At 40.5% G+C, this 27,561-nt stretch overlaps 1 protein-coding gene across 8 annotated transcripts in view; it reads right to left on the bottom strand.

The window, feature by feature from the left end:
- STIM1 (stromal interaction molecule 1) overlaps positions 1–27,561 on the bottom strand; it is a 225,353-nt gene that overhangs the window by 55,368 nt on the left and 142,424 nt on the right. For all 8 annotated transcript variants that reach the window (XM_017894465.1, XM_017894460.1, XM_017894467.1 and 5 more), the window contains one exon: positions 11,237–11,351. In XM_017894465.1, the coding sequence (XP_017749954.1) occupies positions 11,237–11,351 (115 nt within the window). The remainder of the gene's footprint in view (positions 1–11,236; positions 11,352–27,561) is intronic.

Genomic DNA, 27,561 nt, shown 5'->3' with positions numbered 1-27,561 from the left:
ATGGAATACTTAACATGATAGACCATGTTGTAGGACGCAAAAGAAAAAAATCTTAAAATTTTTTAAAGGATTCAAGTCACATAAGTATGATCTCAGATCACAAGGGAATTAAATTAGAGATCAATAACCAAAAAAGTCTAAAAAAATCTCCAAATATTTGGAAACTAAATAACTTGCTTCTAAATAACTTGTGGAACTAAAGATGTCAAAAAGGAAATATAAAATATTCTGAGCTAAGTGAAAATAGAAGCACAACATTTCATCCAATATAATGATAAACCAATACTGGATGGATCTAAGATCTAAAACAGATTTTAAAGGTATGCATTTCCAGGGCAAAAAGAATCTCTCAAATTAGAACATATTATTAAGGGATACTAAGTTATTGAAGATTGTATGAGGAAAAAAAGTAATAGAACATTTGCCATTAATTGTGTCTCCATTCTAGGTATTTTTATTCTGTCTGTGCTACTAATAAATCAGTTGGAAAAGAGAGAAAAAAAAACACAATACACCAGAATTTGGGAAATGCCTCTAAAGCAGTAGTTAAGGGAGATTTACAGCACTAAATTCTGTATTAGAAAAGAAGAAAGGTCTCATATTGGTGACCTTAGTTTCCACCTTACCAAACTAAAAAATAAAAGAGCAAATTATACCCAAAGTAGCAAATGAAAGAAAATAATCAAATCAAAGTGGAAATCAATGAAATAGAAACCAGAGAAAAATCAATAAAACCAAACACTGGTTCTGTAAAATTAACAAAGATCTAATATGACCAATCAGTAAAAAAAAGAAGACACAAATTATTAAGATCAGTAATGAGACATTATTACAGATTTTACAGACATTAGAATAACGGAATTTTATTGACATATACCAGTAAATTTGACAACACAGGTGAAATAGACAAATTTCTTGAAAGACACAAAGTACCCAAGCTCACTCAAGAAATAGGTAACTTGAACAGCCTTATACCTATTAAAGAAATTGACACTATAATTAAAAACCTTCCCACAAAGGAAACTCTAAGCTCAGTTAGCTTCACTGCTGAATTCTATCAAATATTTAAGAAAAAATAATACCAATTCTACATGAACTCTTCAAAAAAACTTCAGAGGAATACTTCATAATTCAACCTATGAGACAAACATTATCCTGATATCAAAAAAAAGACATTTTAAGAAAACTACAAACCAGTATCCTTCATGAACAAAGACATAAAAATTTAAAACAAAATTTTAGCAAATCTAATCCAACAATATAGTGAAAGGATAATACATTATGACCAAGGGGACTTATCCCAAGAATGCACGGTTAGCTTTACACTCAAAACTTAGTCACTGTAATTTATCAAATTAACAAACAAACAGAAAAGCCATGCAATCATCTCAATAAACACAGAAAACGCATTTGAAAAAATCCAGCATCTATGCCTGATAAAGACTCAGCAAACCAGGAGAGGCACTACAAAAACCCCACAGCCAACATTATATATATATACATTATATATATTTTTTTAACATTTATTTTTATTTTATTTATTTATTTTTCTGAGACAGTGTCTCACTCTGTTGCCCAGACTGGAGTGCAATGGCACAATCTTGGCTCACTGCAACCTCCACCTCCCAGGTTCAAGCAATTCTCCTGCCTCAGCCTCCCGAGTAGCTGGGATTACAGGCACCCACCACCACGCCCAGCTAATTTTTGTATTTTTAGTAGAAATGGGGTTTCACAATGTTGGCCAGGCTGATCTCGAACTCCTGACCTCATGATCCACCCGCCTTGGCCTCCCAAAGTGCTGGGATTACAGGCATGAGCCACCACACCTGGCCCAACATTATATTTAGTGGTGAAAGACTGAATGTTTTCTAAGATCAGAAATGGCCGGGCGCCAAGGCAATCAGGCAAGAAAAAGGGAAAAAAAAGCATCAGATTGGAAAAGAAGTAAACTGTCTTTATTGGCAGACAAACATTATTATCTATGGAAAAGTGATGAAATCTACTAAATGAGTTTAGCACTTCATAGAATATAGATTTTTAGTTTAGAATACAAAATCAATATATAAAATCAATTACATTTCTGTATGTAAGCAACAATCAGAAATTATTTTAAAATACCATTTGCATAGTAAATTTTGTTATATGTATTTTACCATGATTTTAAAAAAATACCATATACAATAGCATAAAAAACTATGAACTACTTAGTAATAAATCTGACAAAAGATGAGAAAGTTCTATACACTGAAGAATAAAAAATAATACTCAGAGAAACTGTATCTCCTAAATAAATGGAGAGATGTACTTTGTTTATGGGTTGAAAGAACATCAGTATTTTGAAGATGTCAGCTCTCTCAAACTCATCTACAGATTCAATGCAATCCTATTCAAAGTCTCACCAGGCTTTTTTGTAGAAATTGACAAGTTTATTCAAGGACCTGAAACAGCCAAAACAACTTGAAAAAGAAGAAATAAGTTGGAGGGCTAACACTACTTGATTGAAATAATTATTATAATTTTATGGTAATCAAAATAGCATGGTACTGGCATAAAGACAAATGGATCAGTGTATCACAATAGAGAGTCCAAAAGTAAACTCACACTTATACAAACTACTTGAGGCGTTTTTTGTTTGTTTGTTTTTTAGAAACAGGTTCTTGCTATGCTGCCCCGGCTGGACTCTAACTCCTGGGCTCAAGCAGTTTTCACCCACCCCCAACCTCAGCCACCTGAATAGCTGGAACTACAGTGTGTGCTACTGCACTCAGCTTAAACAACTGATTTTTGGCAAAAGATGAGAGGTGAGGCAATGCAATGGAGAAAAGAATAGCATTTCAACAAACAGTTCTAGGACAATTGGGACCATGTGTAAGCACAATAAAGAACTAAGTTCCATACTTCACACCACATATAAAAATTAATACAAAATGAATTATACACATAAATGTAAAACATAAACTACAAAACTTCTAGAAAGAAACAGAAAGAATCTTTGTGTGATCCTGGGTTAGGCAAAGATTTATTAGATACAATACCAAAAGCATGATCTACTAAAAAACAAATTGATAAACTGGACTTCATCAAAATTACAACTTTCTGCTCTTCAAAAGACACTGTTAAAAGAATGACAGGAAAAGCCACAGGTTTGGAGAAAATCTTAGCAAAGTATATATTTGATAAAAGACTTAAACGGAGAATATATAAAGAATTCTCAAAACTCGATTTAAAAAAACAGTAAAAAGCAGACAAAAGATTTAACAGATACTCTACCAAAAAGAGATATGAATGGAAACATGTACATAAAAAGATGCTCAACATTATTAGTCATTAGGCAAATACAAAATAAAACCACGATCATTATACTATCAAAATGGCTAAAATTAAGTAGACCGACCATACCAAGTGTTTGCAAAGATGTGGAAGAACTGAAAATGTCATATACTGCTGATGGGAATATAAAAAAAACAACTATTTTAGAAAACAGTTTGACAGTTTCTTAAAAACATATACCTACCATATGATCTAGTCATTCCACTCCTAGATATTTACCTAAGAGAAAAGAAAATATATGTCCATACAGACTTGCATGTGAATGTTCATAGCAGCTTTATTTGTAATAGCCAAAAACTAAAAGCAGCTCAATGTCTCCCACTAGGCAAATAGGTAAATAAATTGTGGTATGTCTCTACAATGGACTACTACTAAGCAATAAAAAGGAGTTAACTATTTACACAGGCAAAACATAAATGAACCTCAAAATAGTTACACTGAGTGAAAGTGGCCAGATTATTTTTTAAAAGTACATATTATATAATTCCATTTACATAAAACTGTAGTAAATGCAAACTAATCTATGGCAGAAAGCAGATCGGTGGTTGCTGGGGGAGCAGAGACTACAAAGGGCTATGAGAAAACTTTCAGGGGTGATGAGTATAATCACTATCTTTAATGCAGTGATGGTTTCACAATTGTATACATGTATGAAAATCTTAAAAATAGTAAACTTTAGAGATTTACACCTTTTTGTATGTCAGTTGCAACTCAATATCTTTTTAAAAAGGTAATGAAGTTGAGCTAAGGCAGTATCATAGGAGATGCACAGGTAGAACCCTCAGGTGAAAGATACTCAGTTTGTTATCTATTAAATGGGAATACAAGTAAAACCTTTTATCCTCAAGTGTCTATTTAAAATAAATATAAAACGACTGTGATAAATGTCACTACATGGATGCTAGTTGTTTTATTATCAGGAAAAGAAATTATCTGAAAGAATGCAAGGGGAAAGAAAAGCCAACTGTATGATTCTTCCAAAATACAGCAGCAAACAACTAATGTCTGAGGTTTTGACTAAATGAGTTGATGATTCACTTAGAAAATAATTTTAAATGACTAAAAGAAAATAATAAACATATCTCTCACTGGGTTTATGTAAAAGCAAAAACGGGCTGCCAACTCTTTCATATGGATCTGACTTTTGAAATGGTTTAGACAGAAGTCTGATGCCACCTGACCTCCGTGTTGTGTCAACAGAGAGGTCAGCAGCTCTGCTGGGTGTTTTCTTTATTTTTTATTTTATTTTATTTTTTCTTTTTTGAAATGGAGTTTCACTCTTTTACCCAGGCTGGAGTGAAGTTGTGATCTCAGCTTACTGCAACCTCCGTCCCCTGGGTTCAAGCGATTCTCCAGCCTCAGCCTCCCGAGTACCCGGGATTATAGGTGCCCACCACCACACCTGGCTAATTTTTGTATTTTTAGTAGAGACAGGGATTCACCATGTTGGCCAGGTGGGTCTTGAACTCCTGACCTCAAGTGATCCACCTGCCTCAGCCTCTCAAAGTGCTAGGATTACAGGTGTGAGCCACCACACCCAGCCTGGATGTTCCTTCTAAAGCCTTCCTAGCTCTCCAGTACAGTAAGTCCTCAATGAATGTCATCAATGGGTTGTTGGAAACTGCAACTTTAAGCAAATCCATGTATAACAAAACCGGTTTTACCAGAGGCTAACTGATATAATCAAGGGTGAAGTTCCTATGGCATATTTCTGGTCACAAAAACATCACCAAACTTACAAATAAAGACCAAAACACTTCTAATATTACACAATGAAATAAATGTGACCTGTATATACATTTAAGGAAGATTAAAACAAGTAAGATAATTATTTACCTGCTTATTTCAGTTCAAGGTTGAGAGTGGCTGGAGCCTATCCTGGGCAGCTCAGGGTGCCACGTGGGAACCAACCCTGAATCGGATGCCATTCCACTGCAGGGCACACACACGCATACACCACATATACACACAGATACAATCTCTCTCTCTCTCTCTCTCTCTCTCTCTCTCTCTCTCTCTCTCCTCTCTCTATCTCCTCTCTCTCCCTCTCCCTCACTCAGACTGGGACCATTTATACATGCCAATTCACCTAAAGTGCACATCTTCGGGATGTGGGAGGAAACTGATGTACCTGCAGAAAGCCCATGCAGACATGGAGAGAATGTGCAAACTCCACACAGAGACAGTGGCCCCAGTCAGGAAGCAAGTTTTTATTTTCATCAGCATTATAATCAAACAAGGTTGAATGAAGTGACATTATTCAGGAACCTGCTGTACTACTCCACTGCTTCCTGCAGAGAAATTCTGTCGTCCAAAGAATAGCACAGACAAAAAAGGAGATCTGTGAACTTATTTACTGTAATGTTTATTTTCTTTCTTTCTTTCTTTCTTTATTTTTTGAGACGGAGTTTCATCCTTGTTGCCCAGGCTGGGGTGCCGTGGCACGATCTCGGCTCACTGCAACCCCTGCTTTCCAGTTTCAAGCGATTCTCCTGCCTCAGCCTCCCAAGTAGCTGGGATTACAGGTGCCCACCACTATGCCCAGCTATTTTTTTTGTATTTTTAGTAGAGATGGGGTTTCACCATGTTGGCCAGGCTGATCTTGAACTCCTGACCTCATGATCTGCCCGCCTCAGCCTCCCAAAATCCCTCAGCTGGGATTACAGGCATGAGCCACCGTGCCTGGCCTGCAATTATTTTCTACCAGGCTTTTGGAAACAAAAACTTGTAAACAACTACTGTGGCAAAGTCCACAGGCACACTAGACTACCAGGTTCTTTTGCTTTTAGCTGCAATCATATTTCATAGAATCAAAGATTGATAGGAAGTCTTGATTCATAAAAATGAGGAAATAAATTATTACTTAAGAAGTATTGGCCAGGTGTGGTGGCTCACACCTGTAACTTTGGGAGACTGAGACGGGAGGATCACCTGAGGTCAGGAGTTCGAGACCAGCCTGGTCCAACATGGTGAAACCCCATCTCCACTAAAAATACAAAAATTAGCTGGGCATGGTGGTTCATGCCTGTAATCTCAGCTACTCTGGAGGCTGATGCAGGAGAATCTCTTGAACTTGGGAGGCAGAGGTTGCAGTGAACCGAGATCATTCCACTGCACTCCAGCCTGGGCAACAGAGTGAGACACCATCTCAAAAGAAAAAGAAAGAAAAAAAAAAATTTCACCAGGCACAGTGGCTTATGGTTGTAATCCCAGCATTTTGGGAGGCTGAGGCAGGTGGATCACTTGAGATCAGGAGTTTGAGACCAGCCTAGCCAACATGGCAAAACCCCATCTTTATTAAAAATACAAAAATTAGCTAGACGTGATGGTGCATGCTTGTAATCCCAGCTACTTGGGAGGCTGAGGCAAAAGAATCTTTGAACCCGGGAGTCAGAGGCTGCAGTGAGCCAAGATCATGACACTGCACTCCAGCCTGGGCTACAGAGTGAGACTCTGTCTCAAAAAAAGAAATATACTTTGGCAGATAGCATCATTTAAGATCTAGTGTCCAGGAAAGGAAAAGAGAAACAGTAATGATGCACTTTGGTTAGAAAAAATGAAAGCCATGCTTTAGAGGAGAATTCCCTTAGGTCATGCCTCCCATCATTCCTCTCTAAAAATGACACTGTTATTGTTTCCAATGGCTCAACTATGCAAACGGTAATTCTATTTCTCAAGGATTCTACAAAATCTACCCAGCCACCCTTCCTTTAAAGAACTGCAACTCCTCTAACCTCATATGATCCTGCAGGGGCTGGAAATCGCAGCTCTCTCCATACCCTACACACACACTCCCACTATCACCACCATATTTAAATCTGTAATCCACACTATGCCAATCTGATTCTTCTCTTGTCATATGTGACTCTTGAGCAAAGACACTTAGAAATAAAAAGTGAATAAAGCTGAGTCATATGCAAGTAGCTAATTAGAAAAGGCCAATCCCCCAGGCACGGTGGTTCACGCCTGTAACCCCAGCAGTTTGGGAGGCCGAGGTGGACGGATAACAAGGTCAAGAGATTGAGACCATCCTGGCCAGCCAACATGGTGACACCGCATCTCTACTAAAAATACAAAAATTAGCTGGGCATAGTGGCACACACCTGTAGTCCCAGCTACTCAGGAGGCTGAGGCAGGAGAATTGCTTGAACCTGGGAGGCAGAAGTTGCAGTGAGCTGAGACTGCGCCACTGCACTTCAGCCCGGGTGACAGAGTGAGACTTGGTCTCAAAAAAAAAGAAAAGAAAAGAAAAAAAGAAAAGGCCAATCCTCTAGTCTCTGCTGCTGGATTTCCTGGAGTGGCCCTCATTCTTGGTCCTTCTTCAACCCTGCTTTACCAGTTCTTCCATACTTAATTATTCAATGTTTTATAATAAAGAATTTGGCAGATCTTTGTCCTGTGTTACTGGGAGGTACCCAATGAACTTTTGGAATATTCCCAGTGATAGGAATGTCTTTATTTGGGTCCCTTGGATCACATATGAGTTCAGGCTAATAAGATGACTCAGGATGGGGTTGGGCACTAGAAAATCAACCACATGACTACAGCATTGGGGCTCTGAACCAGGTGATACCAATCCAACCTTTATGGGGGAAAAAGGGAGCTGGAAATTAAGTTCAATCATGTGCCTAATAATTTAATCAAACTTGCTTATGTAATGAAACCCTAAGAAAAATACTGAACACCAAAGTTCAGTTGAGTTTCCTGGCTGGCAAACACTCCAACGCACTGGAGAGGGAGATGTGTCCTGATTCCACAAGCAGAGGACACAAAAGTGCCATATTCAGGTCTCTCCCAGATCTTGCCCTATAAATTTCTTCTTTTGGCTGGTCCTGATTTGTAACTTTTATAATAAAATTGTGACCATACGTATAGGGCTTTCCTGAATTCTCGGAGTAGTCCTAGTTAATTATCAAACCTGAGAAGGCCATGGTAATACATGAATTGTAGCCAGCTGGTCAGAAGTGCAGGTGACCTGGGAACAGCTTGAAATTATGGCTGATGTCTGAAGTGAGAGTAATCTTACTGGGGGCTGTGAACTTGTGAAGTTTGTGCTAACTCTATATAATCATAATATCTATACTTCATATAGTTTCTGTGAGAAATAAATAAGTTAATATATGTAAAACATTTAGAAACAGTGCCTAGCACATATTAAATACTATTTAAATGTTAAAGCAGTTTTCAGTTTTTGTTGTTGCTGCTGCTGTTTTTATTACTAAAGTCCAGAGTTGGCTAAGATAGAGATTAGAAAACTTTTCTGCTAAGATCTATATAACACAGAGAAAAGATTGGCTCCCAACATTAGTCAGAAAAACGTTAACAATGCTAATTACACAGATGGTACTGACACTAGCCAGCTAATGTTCTGAACACAAATGACCACTGCTGACATCTACATCATCTAGCTAAACTCAGAACAGCTAATTTGAGCCAGTGCCAGAATATTACATGCTTTTTGTAGCCCTGGAAATCATCACTCCAGAGAGATTAGGGGCCTTTCTCTGAATAATGAAGCAAATTATTGGGAGGAAGAGGACATATAAAAACTCTTACTTTTAGTCTGTCAAATCACCAAGTATAACACACACTGAGCAAATTCTTTATTTTTTTAATTTTTTTTTGAGACGGAGTCTCACTCTGTCGCCCAGGGTGGAGTGCAGTGACACAATCTCAGCTCACTGCAAGCTCTGCCTCCCAGGTTCACACCATTCTCCTGCCTCAGCCTCCCGAGTAGCTGGGACTACAGGTGCATGCCACCATGCCCGGCTTTTTTTGTATTTTTTCAGTAGAGACTGGGTTTCACCGTGTTAGGCAGGATGGTCTCGATCTCCTGACCTCGTGGTCCACCCGCCTCGGCCTCCCAAAGTGCTGGGATTACAGGCATGAGCCACAGCGCCCAGTCACACTGAGCAAATTCTGAAAGGGTACATATATATCATTTCTCATCTTAGCTGTTAACTACATCACTGTGCACTGAAATGTTTTTCTCCACTCGTGTTTAATGAGGACTCTCCCCCAAAAAACCTCACTCCATTGTCTTTCATTTTCCTGTAATTTAGAATACATTGGAAGTGTTCCAAATAGTTGCTAAGTCCAAAAATAAAGTGCTTACGAGAAAACTGCCTGGAGCTGTTTTCTAGCATTATGATTTAGTCCCTCTGTTTCTGCCCTCTCACTTTCCTTTCCTAGATACTTCTACGTGAGCTTTCAGAGAAGGCCAGAATGCTCTCCCTGCCATCTTTAATTCTAAGTTCCTACTTTTGAAACCCACTCTTAAAAACCAGCCACCCTGTCCTCATGTTATTAGAGAAAAATAAGAAATCCAAAACTAAATGATGCTAATGGAAGATTTTTTTCCTGGTACTGCTGGTGAAGTTCTAAAGCTCATGTCACTGCTTGACCTTCATCATTAGACAGCCTGAGTTGCTCAAGAGCTATTAAAGAAAAGCCCCCGGAAGGAACTCAGCTTCCAAAGATATCCAGGAAGCTCTCTCCTACAGCTGCCTAATTTTTCTTCTACATTGATAAAACATAGAGTTAACAGGAAGCATCAGCCTGTCCATCCCATAATCAGGATTAGAATCCAGGTCTTCCTGCTTCACATTTAATGCTCTCTATCTACAATATAGATTATCCCTTTCAGATCTCAAATTCTATAAGCCTAAATTAAAATGTAAATAAAAATAGAAACTGCCTCATTCCTACCAAAACTAGTCTTCTCTACCCTAGACCAATGCTTTCAACCAAGAGGGTCTTGAAAAGCATTGGCTACAGAGCTGAAGTTCTAGGCCAAAGTTCTGGCTCCACTAAATGCATGATAATGACAAGTAACTTTATACAAACAGGCCTAAGGTTCCTCAAATAAAAACCAGGGATCCTGATAGTTACTTACATTTAACCCTGTTAGCATCAGAACCTGCCCTAAGAGATCCCGAGAAGAGAGATTGCTTCTAGTCTTACAATGTTATCTGTGCCCTAGCCATAATATAAATGGAGAGGAAGCTAAAGCACTGGTTTCCCCTTCCCTGTCAAGTCTCGCACAATTAGACATGCTCTTTCACTAAGAACTCTGAACGAAATGCTCCAGAAAAAAAAATGGTAATCATGGTTTAGCAGTTTTATACAAATCTGAAGTTTTCATTAAGCTCAACATGTGTCAGTAGAGTGGTATGACTAGTGAGACACCAGTATCTAATCAGACTGCATTAACGGATGCACAGGATTCAGAAACAAGAAGGTGACAGTCCTGCTCAACTCTGTGATGATAAAATCACATTTGGAGGTCTGCAGCCAACTATAGGATCTAAGAAACACATTAACAAAAGTGCTTATAGGCAGGAAATCAAGATGAGAAGGAGACTGAGAAAATGTTTTCTTCAAGAAGTAGGGCTACTTAACCTGGAAAAAAAGACAGACTCTACACTAGTGCTTTCAACCAAAATGATATAGAAAAGCTTTCAATCAAGATAGTATACAAAAGGAGAGAGTCTGTCTGTACCCTCACCCAATCTTTGAATTGTCTAGGACTCAGCAGAGCTGGGACTAAGCGGGAAGCTAGAGAAGAAAGGGGCTGCCTCAGAGACCAGCAAGCTCCCTATCTCTGGAGATGAAGCAGCAGAACCTGGAAGATTCCTATGCCAGGGTCAGGTGGGTGAGGAAAGGGGTAGGAATAGGATAGAATTCAAAAGTATTCTAATGAAGAAAACTCCAACTCTGGAGAACCTTCCCCCATGCCCAGCAGAGTGACTATATTCAGTCGTATTTAGTGACTGTATGTAGAATCATTTCAATAATTTGCCCTTTACTAAGCATTTTATATACATGTTCTTTTAAGGCCAAGTTGCTGCTTCTCTCTTCTCTAAACCTTCCCGCAACTAGGATTGATGACCAGGCTGCCTATTACCTTCTGATGACTTCCATGCCTTCCACAGGTCCTCCACGCTGATGAGCTTATCCTCACCATGGAAGGTGCTGTGTTTCACTGTTGGGTCATGGTAATTGAGGTCTTCCCTCAGGAACTGCAAGGGAAAAATACACAAGTCACAAGAGATACCTAGGAGTCAGCCGGTCAAGATCTCCACACAGGTCACCTGCCTCTAGCTAGCCATAACACATTCCATCTACCCAACATACAAGTGTATCACATCACTCATGTATCCTTCCTTATGCACATGTCTTAGTTGCCAATTAAACTATCACTTCCTCTTTGTTACATGTCTCACTTGAAAAATATATATAAATTAGAAATTCCTTTCTCATATTTTTTAGTTATGAAAAGACAAAAATGACAGTTAACTGAAAACCAATAAGCTAAAAGGGGAAAGAAAAAAGGAAGGAAGAATTTAAAATGTTTGAGTACTTGCTTATATATTAAGCAATATTCTAATTTCCACAATATTTTTTCATCAAATCTTCACAACCAATGAATTATCACTCTTAATTTATAAATGAGAACAGTAATACTCTTGAAGATAATGCCATTTGCCCCAAATTACATTAGGTTTAGACAGGTTAATTTACTGTGATGATTGTTTGTTTGTTTGTTTGTTTGTTTGTCTTGACACAGAGTCTCGCTCGTCGCCCAGGCTGGAGTGCAGTGGCGTCATTTCGGCTCAATGCAACCTCCACCTCCCAAGTTCAAGTGATTCTCTTGTCTCAGCCTCCTGAGCAGCTGGGATCACAGGCACGTGCCACCCAACCCAGCTAACTTTTTGTATTTTAGTAAAGATGGGGTTTCACCATTGCCCAGGCTGGTCTCAAACTCCTGAGCTCAGGCAATCCACCCGCCTCGGCCTCCCAAAGTGCTAGGATTACAGGCACGAGCCACTGTGCCCGGCCAACTGTGATGGTTTTAAAATATGTCCACAAATTGTTTGACAATCCTCCCATTAAAGGTGGATTTCCCTCCCCTTTAATATAGGCTGACATTAGTGACTCATCTTCTAACAAATAGAATGTAGCAGCAATGATGTTGCATGACACCCAAGTCTAGGTTAGAAAAAGCAACACAAATTTCACCTGGCTCTCTCTCTTTTGGGACACATGCCTGAGGGGCCCTGAGCCAACATGTAAGAAGCCTAGCTACCCTGAAGCCACCCTGCTGGAGACATCATGTGGAGGTCTATGTAGAGATACACATCCGTGAGTAGCCCTAGCTGTTTTGAGTCTTCAAGTTCAGGAGTCAGATATGTGAGTGACTGAGACTTAGTTGATTCCAGTCCCCCGCTCTGCAATCAAATTGGATATAGAAGGAATATACCTCAACACAATAAAGGCCATATATGACAAACCCACATCTAATATATTGAACAGGGAAAAGTTGAAAGCTTTCCCTCTAAAATCTGGAACAAGACAAGGATGCCCTCATTCACCACTATTTTCAACATAGTAATGAAAGTCCTAGCCAGAGCAATTAGGCAAGAGGAAAGAAAGAAAGGAAAGGAAGGAAGAGAAGGAAGGAAAGAAGGAAGGCATCCATATTGGAAAGGAGGAAGTCAAACAGCCCCACCAAGCAGACAACATGAGCTTATCTTTTTTTTTTTTTTTTTTAGACAGGCTCTTACTCTGTCACCCAGGCTGTAGCGCAGTGGCACAATCTCAGCTGACTGCAACCTCTGCCTCCTGGGCCTCAAGAGATCCTCCCATCTCTGCCTTCCAAGTAGCCGGGACTACAGGTGTGCACGCCACCCAACCTGGCTAATTTTTTGTATTTTTGGTAGAGATGGGATTTTACCACATTACCTAGGCTGGTCTCAAACTCCTGATTTCAAGGGATCCACCCACCTCTGCTTCCCAAAGTGCTGGAATTACAGGTGTGAGCCACTGTGCCCAGCCAATAACATGATATTAAATCTAGAAAAACCTACAGACACCACCAAAAAACTGTTAGAACTAGTAAACAAATCTGAAAAAGAAATCAAAAAAGCAATCCCATTTACAATAGCTACAAAAAATAATAAAATACCTTTAAGAATAAATTTAACCAAGGAGGTAAAAGATCTCTACAATGAAAACTGTAAAATACTGATGAACTAAATTGAAGAAGACACAAATAAATGAAAAGATATCCCATGTACATGGGTTGGAAGAATTAATATTGTTAAAACATTCATACTACCCAAAGCAATCTACAGATTCAGTGTAATCCCTATCTAAATTTCAATGACATTCTTCAGAGAAATAGACAAAAAAATCCTAAAATTCATATGGAACCATAAAGAACCCTGAATAGTCAAAGCCATCTTGAGCGAAAAGAATAAGGCTAGAAGAATCACACCATCTGACTTTAAAATATTCTCCAAAGTAATAGTAACCAAAACAGCATGGTGCTGGCATAAAAACAGACATATAGACCAATGGAAAAGAATACAGAACACAGGAATAAAATCCACATATGTATAGCCAATTGATTGTAGACAAATGCATGAACGAACATTCAGGAAAGGACAATCTCTTCAATAAATGGTACTGGGGGCCGGGCGCGGACTCATGCCTGTAATCCCAGCACTTTGGGAGGCCAAGGCAGATGGATCGCCTGAAGTCGGGAGTTGGAGACCAGCCTGGCCAACACGGTGAAACCCCATCTCTACTAAAAATATAAAAATTAGCCGGGCGTGGTGGCAGGCGCCTGTAATTCCAGCTACTCAGGAAGCTGAAGAAGGAGAATCACTTGAACCCAGGAGGCAAAGGTTGCAGTGAGTCGAGATCATGCCATTGCATGCAAGCCTGGGCAACAGAGCGAGACTCCATCTCAAAAAAAAAAGGGGGGGGGGTACTAGGAAAACTGGCTATCTACATGCAGAAGAATAAAACTGTACCCTATCTCTCACTACCTGCAAAAGTCAACTCAAAATGGATTAAAGACTTAAATGTGGGCCAGGCATGGTGGCTCATGCCTGTAATCCCAGCACTTTGGGAGTCCAAGGCAGGAGGATTGCCTGAGCCCAGGAGTTCAGACCAGCCTGGGCAACATAGTGAGACCTTGTCTCTACAAAAAAAAAAATTATATGTATAAAAAAAATGACTTAAACGTAAGACCTGAAACCATGAAACTACTACAAGAAAACATAGGGGAAATACTTCATGACATTGGTCTGGGCAAGGATTTTTAAGACCTCCAAAGGACAGGCAACAGTCAGGCACGGTGGCTCATGCCTGTAATCCCAACACTTTGAGAAGCCAACGTGGGTGGATCACCCGAAGTCAGGAGTTCGAGACCGGCCTGGCCAACATGGCAAAACCCCATCTCTACTAAAAATATAAAAATCAGCCAGGCGTGGTGGTGCATGCCTGTAATCCCAGTTACTTGGGAGGCTGAAGCAGGAGAATCACTTGAACCCAGGAAGCAGAGGTAGCAGTGAGTTAATATCACACCACTGCACTCCAGCCTAGGCAACAGAGAGAGATACTGCCAAAAAAAAAAAAAAAAAGCAACAACCCACAGGCAACAAAATACAAAAATAGATACATGGGATTAAATCAAAATAAAACGGAAACAATGAAGTGAACAGACAACCTACAGAATGGGAGAAAACATCTACAAATTATACATCTGACAAGTTAACATCTAGAATATATAAGGAACTTGAACAACTCAATAGAAAAAAAAACAGATTAAAAAATGGGTGAAAGATCTAACTAGACATTTCTCAAAAGAAGACAAACAAGACTGAGCACAGTGGTTCATGCCTGTAATCACGGCACTTTGGGAAGCCAAAGTGGGAGGATCACTTGAGCTCAGGATTTTGAGACCAGCCTGGGCAGCATAGGAGACTCCATCTGTACAAAAAAAAAAAAATTAGCCAGGTGCGGTGGTTTATGCCTGTGGTTCCAGTTATAGGCTGAAGCTAGAGTCTGAGGTCAGAGGATCCATTGAGCTTTGGAGATCAAGGTTGTAGTGAGTTGTGATCATGCCACTGTACTGCAGCCTGGGTGACAGAGTGAGAACTTGTCTCAGAGAAAAAAAAAAAAACAAAGGCCAAAAGATATGTGAAATATATGCTCAATATCACCAAGGAGTGCAACAAGGCAAAAGATAAGAAGGTGACTTTAAAGCAAATATTTAAAGGAGGTGTGGGAGAAAGGCATGCAGAATAACTGGGAGAAGAGTATCCCAAGAATGGAGAAGGGCAGATGCAAAGTCCTGAGGTGACAGAACATACTTAGTATGTTCAAGGAATAACAAGAAGGCCAGTACGGCTAGAGAGAAATGAGTAAGGTGGTGACTAGCAGGAGATGAAGTCAAAGAAGCCACAGGGTTCCAGAATACACAGAGTCCCCTTTTAGGCTTTTTTTTTTTTTTTTTTTTTTTTTGTGTTTTTTTTTTTTTAGATGGAGTTTTGTTCTTATTGCCCAGGCTGGAGTGCAGGGGCACAATCGTGGCTCACTGCAACCTCCACCTCCCAGGTTCAAGCAATTCTCCTGCCTCAGCCTCCCGAGTAGCTGGGATTATAGGCATGTACCACCACACCTGGCTAATTTTTTATTTTTTAATAGGGACAGGGTTTCTCCATGTTGATCAGGCTGGTCTTGAACTCCAGACCTCAGGTAATCCACCTGCCTCAGCCTCCCAAAGTGCTGGGATAACAGGCGTGAGCCACTGCACCCAGCTGCCTTTTTAGGCTATTATCAAGACTTTGATATTTCACTCTGAGATGGGAGCTGTTACAGGGATTTGAACAGAGGTATAACATGAACACATTTATATTTTTAAAACAATTTCTCTGGATACTGTGTTAAAAAGTAGACTATAAAAGGGAAAGGGCAGATACAGAGAAATCACTCAGGTGGCTGTTGCAATTATGAGAGCTAATGGTGGCTTGAAACAAGGTGGTAGCTGTGAAAGTGATGAGAATTTGTCAGAATTGGGATATATTTTACAGATCAAATCTGCTGTTCTCATGATTTTTTAGTTTTGATTAATCAAGTTCTTCAAGATATACCCTTCTTTGGTCCTCATAGGCTCCAACCTAGAACCTTTAATCTAAGACTAGAGAGACAGTTATCACAAGCAGGCCTTGGGAGCAGAAACGCCAAAATCTCCAAGGAAGGAGATTTTTTGCCATTATCAGATAACTCGAGGAAACCATCTGACATGAGATACCAGCTGCTTATAGGAAACCAACAAGAAATAGACTCATTTTTATAGTCAAGTCTGATCACTGAGGTATGGGGAGAGCAGAGAAACTCAGAAAAAAAGTACAAGGAAGATCTGCATAGGGACTCACATACAGACCCTACTGGTGCCACAAAGCACACAAAAAACAAGTAGGGTCAGAAAACAAGGTCAGAGAGAAGATGATGCCAAAAGAGGAACTGGCAAATAGAAGCTCTACCTGAAGGAAGGTACTTATGCTGAATGGGAAATGTACCCATTTCCCATTTAGAAAATAAAGAAATGAAGCTGCAACAATCAGGCCTTAAGAGTCAGAAAGGCAGAACCTGGTGCACTTTCAAGATGGCCAAATAGGAACAGCTCCGGTCTATAGCTCCCAGTGAGATCAACGCAGAAGTCAGGTGATTTCTCCATTTCCAACTGAGGTACCTGGTTCATCTCATTGGGACTGGTTGGACAGTGGGTGTAGCCCATGGAGGGTGAGCCAAAGCAGGGCGGGGTCTCGCCTCACCCAGGAAGTACAAGGGGTCAGGGGATTTCCCTTTCCTAGCCAAGGGAAGCCGTGAGTGACTACCTGGTGGAACGGTACACTCCTGCCCAAATACTGCACTTTTCCCATAGTCTTCGCAACCGGCAGACTCAGGAGATTCCCTCCCGTGCCTGGCTCGGCGGGTCCCATGCACACAGAGCCTTGCTTGCTGCTAGCACAACAGTCTGAGATTGACCCGGGATGCTGGAGCTTGGTGGGGGGAAGGGCATCCGCCATTGCTGAGGCTTGAGTAGGCAGTTCTACGCCTACAGTGTAAATAAAGTGGCAAGGAGCTCAAACTGGGTGGAGCCCACCACAGCTCAGCAAGGCCTACTGCCACTGGGGGCAGGGCATATCTGAACAAAAGGCAGCAGACAGCTTCTGCAGACTTAAACGTCCCTGCCTGACAGCTCTGAAGAGAGCAGTGGTTCTACAGCACAGTGTTTGAGCTCCGATAATGGACAGACTGCCTCCTCAAGTGGGTCCCTGACCCCTGTGTAGCCTGACTGGAAGACACCTCCCAGTAGGGACCAACAGATACTTCATACAGGTGGGTGCCCCTCTGGGACAAAGATTCCAGAGGAAGGATCAGGCAGCAATATTTGCTGTTCTGCAGCCTCCACTGGCGATACCCAGGCAAACAGGGTCTGGAGTGGACCTCCAGCAACTCCAACAGACATGTAGCTGAGGGGCCTATCTGTTAGAAGGAAAACTAACAAACAGAAAGGAATAGCATCAACATCAACAAAAAGGACATCCACACCAAAACCCCATTGTAGGTCACCAACATCAAAGACCAAAGGTAGATAAAAACCACAAAGATGGGGAGAAACCAGAGCAGAAAGGCTGATAATTCCAAAAACCAGAACGCCTCTTCTCCTCCAAAGGAACAAAACTTCTTGCCAGCAAGGGAAGAAAACTGGAAAGCAATAAAAAGCAGGGTTTGCAATCCTGGTCTCTGATAAAACAGACTTTAAACCAACAAAGATCAAAAGAGACAAAGAAGGCCATTACATAATGGTAAAGGGATCAATTCAACAAGAAGAGCTAACTATCCTAAATATATATGCACCCAATACAAGAGCACCCAGATTCATAAAGCAAGTTCTTAGAGACCTACAAAGAGACTTAGACTCCCACACAATAATAATGGGAAACTTTAACACCCCACTGTCAATATTAGACAGATAAACAAGACAGAAAATTAACAAGGATATCCAGGATTGGAACTCAGCTCTGGACCAAGCAGACCTAATAGACATCTACAGAACTCTCCACCCCAAATCAACAGAATATACATTCTTGTCAGCATCACATCACACTTATTCTAAAATTGACAACATAGGTGGAAGTAAAACACTCTTCAGCAAATGTAAAAGAACAGAAATCACAACAAACTGTCTCTCAGACCACAGTGCAATCAAATTAGAACTCAGGATTAAGAGGTTCACTCAAAACCCCACAACTACGTGGAAACTGAACAACCTGCTCCTGAATGACTACTGGGTAAATAACGAAATTAAGGCAGAAATAAAGATGTTCTTTGAAACCAATGAGAACAAAGACACAAAATACCAGAATCTCTGGGACACATGTAAAACAGCGTGTAGAGGGAAATTTACAGTACTAAATGCCCACAAGAGAAAGCAGGAAAGATCTAAAATCAACACCCTAACATCACAATTAAAAGAACTAGAGAAGCAAGAGCAAACAAATCGAAAAGCTAGCAGAAGACAACAAAAAACTAAGATCAGAGCAGAACTGAAGGAGACAGAGACACAAAAAACCCTTCAAAAAAAATCAATGAATCAGCCAGGCGCGGTGGCTCATGCCTGTAATTCAGCACTTTGGGAGGCCGAGGCGGGCAGATCACGAGGTCAGGAGATCGAGACCACCCTGGCTAACACAGTGAAACCCCATCTCTACTAAAAAAAATACAAAAAAAATAGCCGGGCATGGTGGCGGGCACCTGTAGTCCCAGCTATTTGGGAGGCAGAGGCAGGAGAATGGCGTGAACCCAGGAGGCGGAGCTTGCAGTGAGCCAAGATCGTGCCACTGACTCCAGCCTGGGCGATGGAGAGAGACTCTGTCTCAAAAAAAAAAAAAAAAAAAAAAAAAAAAAAAAAAAAAAAAAAAAAAAAAAAAAAAAATCCAGGGGCTGGTTTTTGAAAACATCAACAAAATAGACCACTAGCAAGACTAATAAAGAAGAAAAGAGAGAAGAATCAAACAGATGCAATAAAAAATGATAAAGGGAATATCACCACCGATCCCACAGAAATACAAACTACCATCAGAGAATACTATAAACATCTCTACACAGAGAATAAAATAATATAAAATAAATAAACTAGAAAATCTAGAAGAAACAGATACATTCCTGGACACATATACCTTCCCAAGACTAAACCAGGAAGAAGTTGTATCTTTGAAAAGACCAATAACAGGTTCTGAAATTGAGGCAATAATTAATAGCCTACCAACGAAGAAAAACCAGATGGATTCACAGCCGAATTATACCAGAGGTACAAAGAGGAGCTGGTACCATTCCTTCTGAAACTATTCCAAACAATAGAAAAGAGGGAATCCTCCCTATCTCATTTTATGAGGCCAGCATCATCCTGATACCAAAGCCTGGCAGAGGCACAACAAGAAAAGAGAATTTTAGGCTAGTATCCCTGATGAAAGTCAATGCGAAAATCCTCAATGAAATACTGGCAAACCAAATCCACCTGCGCATCAAAAAGCTTACCCACCACGATCAAGCTGGCTTCATCCCTGGGATGCAAGGCTGGTTCAACATAGACAGATCAATAAACGTAATCCATCACATAAACAGAACCAACAACAAAAATCACACGATTATCTCAATAGATGCAGAAAAGGCCTTTGACAAAATTCAACAGCCTTTCATACTAAAAACTCTCAATAAGCTAGGTATCAATGGAACATATCTCAAAATAGTAAGAGCTATTTATGACAAATCCACAGCCAATATCATACTGAATGGGCAAAAACTGGAAGCATTCCCTTTGAAAATCAGCATAAGACAAGGATGCCCTCTCTCACCACTCCTATTCAACATAGTATTGGAAGTTCTGGATAGGGCAATCAGGCAAGAAAAAGAAATAAAGGGTATTCAACTAGGAAAAGAGGAAGTCAAATTGTCTCTGTTTGCAGATGACATGACTGTATATTTAGAAAACTCACAACGTCTCAGCCCAAAATCTCCTTAAACTGATAAGCAACTTTAGCAAAGTCTCAGGGTACAAAATCAATGTGCAAAAATCACAAGCATTCCTATACACCAAGAACAGACAAACAGAGAGCCAAATCATGAGTGAACTCTCATTCACAATTACTACAAAGAGAATAAAATACCTAGGAATCCAACTTACAAGGGATATGAAGGACGTCTTCAAGGAGAACTACAAATCACTGCTCAATGAAATAAAAGAGGACACAAACAAATGGAAGGACATTCCATGCTCATGGATAGGAAGAATCAATATCATGAAAATGGCCACACTGCCCAAGGTAATTTATAGATTCAATGCTATCCCCATCAAACTACCACTGACTTTCTTCACAGAATTGGAAAAAACTACTTTAAAGTTCATATGGAACCAAAAAANAAAGAGGACACAAACAAATGGAAGAACATACCATGCTCATGGATAGGAAGAATCAATATCGTGAAAATGGCCGCACTGCCCAAGGTAATTTATAGATTCAATGCTATCCCCATCAAACTACCACTGACTTTCTTCACAGAATTGGAAAAAACTACTTTAAAGTTCATATGGAACCAAAAAAGAGCCCACATAGCCAAGACAATCCTAAGCCAAAAGAACAAAGCTGGAGGCATCACACTACCTGACTTCAAACTATACTACAAGGCTACAGTAACCAAAACAGCATGGTACTGGTACCAAAACAGAGATATAGACCAATGGTACAGAACAGAGGCCTCAGAAATAACATCACACATCTACAACCATCTAATCTTTGACAAACCTGACAAAAACAAGCAATGGAGAAGGGATTCCCTATTTAATAAACGGAGCTGGGAAAACTGGCTAGCCATATGTAGAAAGCTGAAACTGGATCCCTTCCTTACTCCTTATAGAAAAATTAACTGAAGATGGATTAAAGACTTAAGTGTCAGACCTAAAACCATAAAAACCCTAGAAGAAAACCTAGGCAATACCATTCAGGACATAGGCATGGGCAAAGACTTCATGACTTAAGCACCAAAAGCAATGGCAATGAAAGCCAAAATAGACAAATCGGATCTAATTAAACTAAAGAGCTTCTGCACAGCAAAAGAAACTATCAGCAGAATGAACAGGCAACCTACAGAATGGGAGAAAATTTTTGCAATCTATCCATCTGACAAAGGGCTAATATCCAGAATATACAAAGAACTTAAACAAATTTACAAGAAAAAAACAACCCCATCAAAAAGTAGGCAATGGATATGAACAGACACTTCTCAAAAGAAGACATTTATGCAGCCAACAGACACATAAAAAAAGCTCACCATCAGAGAAATGTAAATCAAAACCACAATGAGATACCATCTCACGCCAGTTAGAATGGCGATCATTAAAAAGTCAGGAAACAACAGATGCTGGACAGGATGTGGAGAAATAGGAATGCTTTTACACTGTTGGTGGGAGTGTAAATTAGTTCAACCATTGTGGAAGACAGTGTGACGATTCCTCAAGGATCTAGAACTAGAAATACCACTTGACCCAGCAATCCCATTACTGGGTATATACCCAAAGGATTATAAATCATGCTACTATAGACACATGCATACGTATGTTTATTGTGGCACTATTCACAACAGCAAAGACTTGGAACCAACCCAAATGTCCATCAATGATAGACTGGATAAAGAAAATGTGGCACGTATACACCATGGAATACTATGCAGCCATAAAAAAGGATGAGTTCATATCCTTTGCAGGGACTTGGATGAAGTTGGAAACCATCATTCTCAGCAAAATATTGCAAGGACAGAAAACCAAACACCACATGTTCTCACTTATAAGTGGGAGTTGAACAATGAGAATATATGGACACAGGGAGGGGAGCATCATACACCAGGGCCTGTTGGGGGGTAGGGGGCTGGGGGAGGGACAGCATTAGAAGAAATACCTAATGTAAATGACAAGTTGATGGGTGCAGTGAACCAACATGGCACATGTATACCTATGTAACAAACCTGCACATTGTGCACATGTACCCTAGAACTTCAAGTCTATAATAATAATTAAAAAAAAAAAAAAAGAAAGAAAGGCAGAACCCATAGAAACTGGCTACTTACTTGCTGTGTGACTTTTGGGCAAGCTACTTTGCCTTTCTGAGCCTATTTTCCTCTCAAAATTAGGGTTAATAATGCCCCTCATTCGGGTATAGTAAGGATTAAATGAGACATGTTTGCAGAAGTCATAAATTGCCTTTGCATGTGTTTTTTACTGGCCTGCACTTTAAACAGCATTTTAAGCAGCTGAACCTAAATTTAAAAATCAGAAAATTTTGGCCAGGCGCAGTGGCTCATGCCTGTAATCCCAGCACAATGGGAGGCCGAGGAAGGTGGATCACCTGAGGTCAGGAGTTTGAGACCAGCCAGGTCAACATGGTGAAATCCTGTCTCCACTAAAAATACAAAAATTAGCTGGGCAGTGTGGCGCATGCCTGCAATCCCAGCTACTTGGGATGTTGAGGCAGGACAATTGCTTAAACCTGGAAGGTGGAGGTTGCAGTGAGCCAAGATCATGCCACTGCACTCCAGCCTGGATGACAAGGCCAGACTATGTCTCAAAAAAAAAAAAAATCAGAAAATTTCACTAAAAGTCCACCACCTCAGGCTATCTTTTAAACAAATCAAAAGAGGTTGGGCTCCATGGCTCATGCCTTAAATCCCAGCACTTTGGGAGGCCGAGGTGGGAGAAAATTGCTTAAGCCCAGGAGTTCAAGACTACTCTGGGCAACATAGTGAAACCCCATCTCTACAAAAAATTTTAAAATTAGCCACATGTGGTGGTATGCACTTGTGGTCCCAACTACTTGGGAGGCTGAGGTGGGACGATTACTTGAACCCAAGACGTTAAGGCTGCAGTGAGCCATGATCATACCACTACACTCCAGCCTGGGAAATAGAGCAAGACCCTGTCTCAACAAAATAAAAAATAAAAATATCTAGCCACAGTAAGCTCCAATGACTTTAGAATTTTATACAGGAGTGGCTTAAGGACTAACAATTTAATTGGAAAAGGAGAGTGATAGCTAAGGGAATTGTCATGAGGTTGCATTTGCATAGCAAGCACACTATTCTTATGAAGATTGTTCATTACAAATTAATTTTATTTATTATTATTATTATTTTGAGATGGAGTCTCACTCTGTCCACCCAAGCTGGAGTACAGTGGCATGATCTCAGCTCACTGTAACCTCTGACCCCCCGGTTCAAGCAATTCTTCTGCCTTAGCCTCCTGAGTAGCTGGGATTACAGGCACCCACCATCATGCTAATTTTTGTGTTTTTAGTAGAGGCAGGGTTTCACCATGTTGGCCAGGCAGGTCTCGAACTCCTGATCTCAAGTGATCTGCCTGCCTCGGCCTCCCAAAGTGCTGGGATTACAGGCATAAGCCACCACACCCGGCCACAAATTAATATTAAAATGCAACTTTTATGAAGATGTTTTATTAACCTTTTACTTAAACCTAAGGAAAAAATCAATTGTCCATATCAAAGAATAAATATATACAGCAGCTCCTCAAATAATACCATGTATTTCAAGTCATTTCTTTATAATGGTCGATGAAAAAAAAAATCAATTCCCGGCTGGGGCTACTGTCTGTGTGAAGTTTCCATGCTCTCCCCATGTGTGCATGGGTTTTCTCTGTGTTCTCTTATTTCCTCCCACATCCCAAAGATGTGCATTTTAGGTGAATTGGCATGTCTCCATGGTCCTAGCCTGAGTGAGTGTGGGTGTATGTGTGGGTGTGCTCTGCAATGGAATGGTGTCCTATCCAGAGTTGGTGCCCACCTTGCACCCTGAGCTGCTAGGATAAGCTCTGGACACTCTTAACCCTGAACTGAAATAAGTAGGTAAATAATTATCTTACTTGTTTTTATTAATCTTTCTTAAATGTACATATAGCTCACATTTATTTCAGTGTTTCATATTGTAAGTATTTTGGTCTTTATTTGTAAGTTTGGTGATGTTTTTGTGACCAGAAATATGCCATAGGAACTTAACTCTTGTTTATATCAATTAGCCTCTGGTAAAATTGTCATCTCACGACATATGATGGGGATATATTCTAAGAAATGCATCATTGTGTCAACATCATAGAGTATGCTAGATGTGTATAGCCTACTACATACCTAGGTTGTATGAAATAACCTATTGCTCCTAGGCTACAAACCCGTACAACATGTTACTGTACTGAATATTGTAGGGAGTTGTAACACAGTAGTATTTGTGTATCTAAACATATCTAAACATAAAAAAGATATAGTAAAATACGATATTACAATCTTATGGAACCACATTGTATATGTGGCCCATTGTTGACTGAATGCCCTTATGTGGCATATGACTATATATAAAATATATTTATATATGTATAATTTATATTATATATGTGTATGAATATATATATGTTATACAATTTGGGGTATCTTAAAGGTCAGGAAGTTGGTGCTAAAGGAGCTAATGGAGGCCTCAATCCCCTATCTCTTAGAACTGCTCTTGGATTACATAACTACATGGCAACAATCAGCCAGAGCTATTCCTTCCGAAGAGGCGTGTGCTCTCCGTTTTCCCACAGCTCTCACCATTCACAGACTTATGCATATGCATTTATACAGCCCACATTACTCAGTTACAATGCCCTCTGGCCCCTCAGGGGCATAGTTTGTAATTCCTATTATACACTAAAGTACTATGAGTTTGAAAGCACAATTCAGATATTAATTGAGATTATTATTGGAAGGAGAGTGAGATAAGGACAGGAAAGTAACAGAAAAAGATTATTGATCAAAGGTGGCCTCTTCTGTGCTCCCATAGTGCCTGTGAATACCTTTATCAGTCTTATTAGATGTCTACCTCCCCTGGCAAACCATATACTCCCAACAGAAGTTCCCAGTTACCCAGCCATAAGCATAGCACCCAAGATATAATACTGAGTATATTGACATCAAATATACTTTGATGTCCAGTATACTTGAAGTAGGCATTACCACATCTTACTCTGAACACTGTCCCACATCCAGCTAACAGCTAACGTCTGATTTAAGACAAAGTTTAAAAGTAGCAAAAGGTAATAACAAAGCTAAAGAGGCAGCTTTTGGATCCCACTAAAGGGATTTACTATTTCACACTTAGATCAAGCAGCTCTTCTCTCAGGAAGACCTAAGGAGGCTCCCCAACAGTCCTGCCTTACCATGGGGAATGTAGCATTGGCTAGAACTATACAGCTCAATAGCTCTCCAAAGAGCCAAGGCACCAGCTGTCAGTGAGTATATTTAGTTCCATGCGCCCAGAAAACTGATCTCCCAGGAGGTGGCACAAGGCATAAACCCATCCCAAGTGTTAAGCAGTAGTGAAGTAGTGAGAGTGGGAGCAGAGAAGAGGGGAGACATCTCTCTATAATTTCTACAAAACAGGCCCAGCCAGCTTGATTCACCAGAGAACAGAATTCACTGACATAAAGCCAGAAGAAGAGCAGCACACCTTTGGGTACAGCAATCTGGATGGCTTTCCTGGGATCTTCCTTGGAATCAATAACTCTTCCCTCCCCTTTCCAACCTTGTTCCCTAATACTTACCTTCCACATTTCCCAAACCAAATCGTACCACCTCCATTCCCACTTTCTCTGCTGCTCTCCAACCCCCACCCAGCCCACAAGATTTAGAACCCTACATTAGTCCATTCTTACACTGCTATAAAGAAATACCTGTGGCCAGGCACAGTGGCTCACACCTGTAATCCCAGCACTTTGGGAGCCAGATGTGGGCAGATCACTTGAAGTTAGGAATTCAAGACCAGCCTGGCCAACATGGTGAAACCCCATCTCTACTAAAAACATAAAAAATAGCTGGCATCACGGCTTGTGCCTGTAGTCCCAGCTACCTGGGAGGCTGAGGTAGGAGAATCGCTTGAACCCAGGAAACAGAGGTTGCAGTGAGCCGAGATTGTGCCACTGCACTCCAGCCTGGGTGACAGTGTGAGACTCCGCCAAAAAAAAAAATTAAAAAGGAAGAAAAACAGAAATACCTGAGACGGGGTAATTTATAAGGAAAAGAGGTTTAACTGGCTCACAGTTCCACAGGCTGTACAGGAAGCATAGCAGCTTCTGCTTCTGGAGAGGCCTTGGGAAACTTACAATCAAGGCAGAAGGTGAAAGGGAAACAGACACACTTTACACAGCCAGAGCTGGAGGAAGAGAGAGCGAGGGGGCAGGTGCTACCACACTTTTAAATGACCAGATCTCATGAGAACTCACTCACTATACAACACTAAGAGGGGATGGTGCTAAATGATTCATGAGAACACCACCCCGATAATCCAATCACTCCTACCAGGCCCCATCTCCAGCACCGGGGATTACAATTCAACATGAGATTCGGTGGGTACAGAGAACCAAGCCATATCAAACCCATAAGTCACATGTTTCAGATCTGCAAAGTTTACCAACTCTTATTCACCTCTTGAACATCTAGCAAGGAACCATACCATATTTCAGGTACAATAGCTCTAAATGTCATTTACAGAGTTCTAGGACATGGATGTTTCATGGGTGAAATATCTGTCTCCACTGAGATCAGAAGTTGTTGCTCATGGGCAGGGATAGGGCAGTCATTTCTCACTTATCTTTGTATATCTAGTCTCTTTTCTATTAGTCTATCTACCATATTAGACACCAGAATGATCTTAAAGTAAATATCTATTCCAATTCCCTTACTTAACATCTCATGGCTCCCCATTACCTACAAGATAAAGCCTTAGCTTCTTGGCCTGACATTCAAGGCCTTTTACAATATTAACTTCCTAGGGATCTTCCTGGCCACTCTCCCTCCCTACCAGACACCTTACACACCAGATATTGGTCAGAAAACTATGTCCATAAGCCAAATCCAGTTTGCTGTTTGTTGGTTTTGAAACTGAGTTTCCCTCTATTGCCCATGCTGGAGTGCAGTGGCGTGAACATGGCTCACTGCAGCCTCCGGGGCTTAAACAATCCTCCTGCCTCAGCCTCCCGAGTAGCTTGGACTACAAGCACAGGGGCTAATTTTTTCTTTACTTTTTGTAGAGACAGAGTCTTACCATATTGTCCAGGCTGGTCTTAAACTCATAGACTCAAGCAATCCTCCTGCCTTGGCTTCCCAAAGTGATGGGATTACAGGCATAAGCCACCATGCCCAGTCAGTTTTCATAAAATTTTACTGAAACATAGCCAGGCTCATGCACTGACGTATATTTTCTGTGGCTGCTTTCATGCTACAAAGGCAGAGTTGAGTATTTGTAACGGAGACTCTATGGCTATCAAAGTCTAAAATAATTACT

Source organism: Rhinopithecus bieti, unplaced genomic scaffold (genome assembly GCF_001698545.2).
Source record: "Rhinopithecus bieti isolate Rb0 unplaced genomic scaffold, ASM169854v2 scaffold_21412, whole genome shotgun sequence".
NCBI lineage: Eukaryota > Metazoa > Chordata > Mammalia > Primates > Cercopithecidae > Rhinopithecus > Rhinopithecus bieti.
The sequence above is the reverse complement of the archived record's forward strand: the minus strand, read 5'-3'. Positions and strand labels throughout refer to the sequence as shown.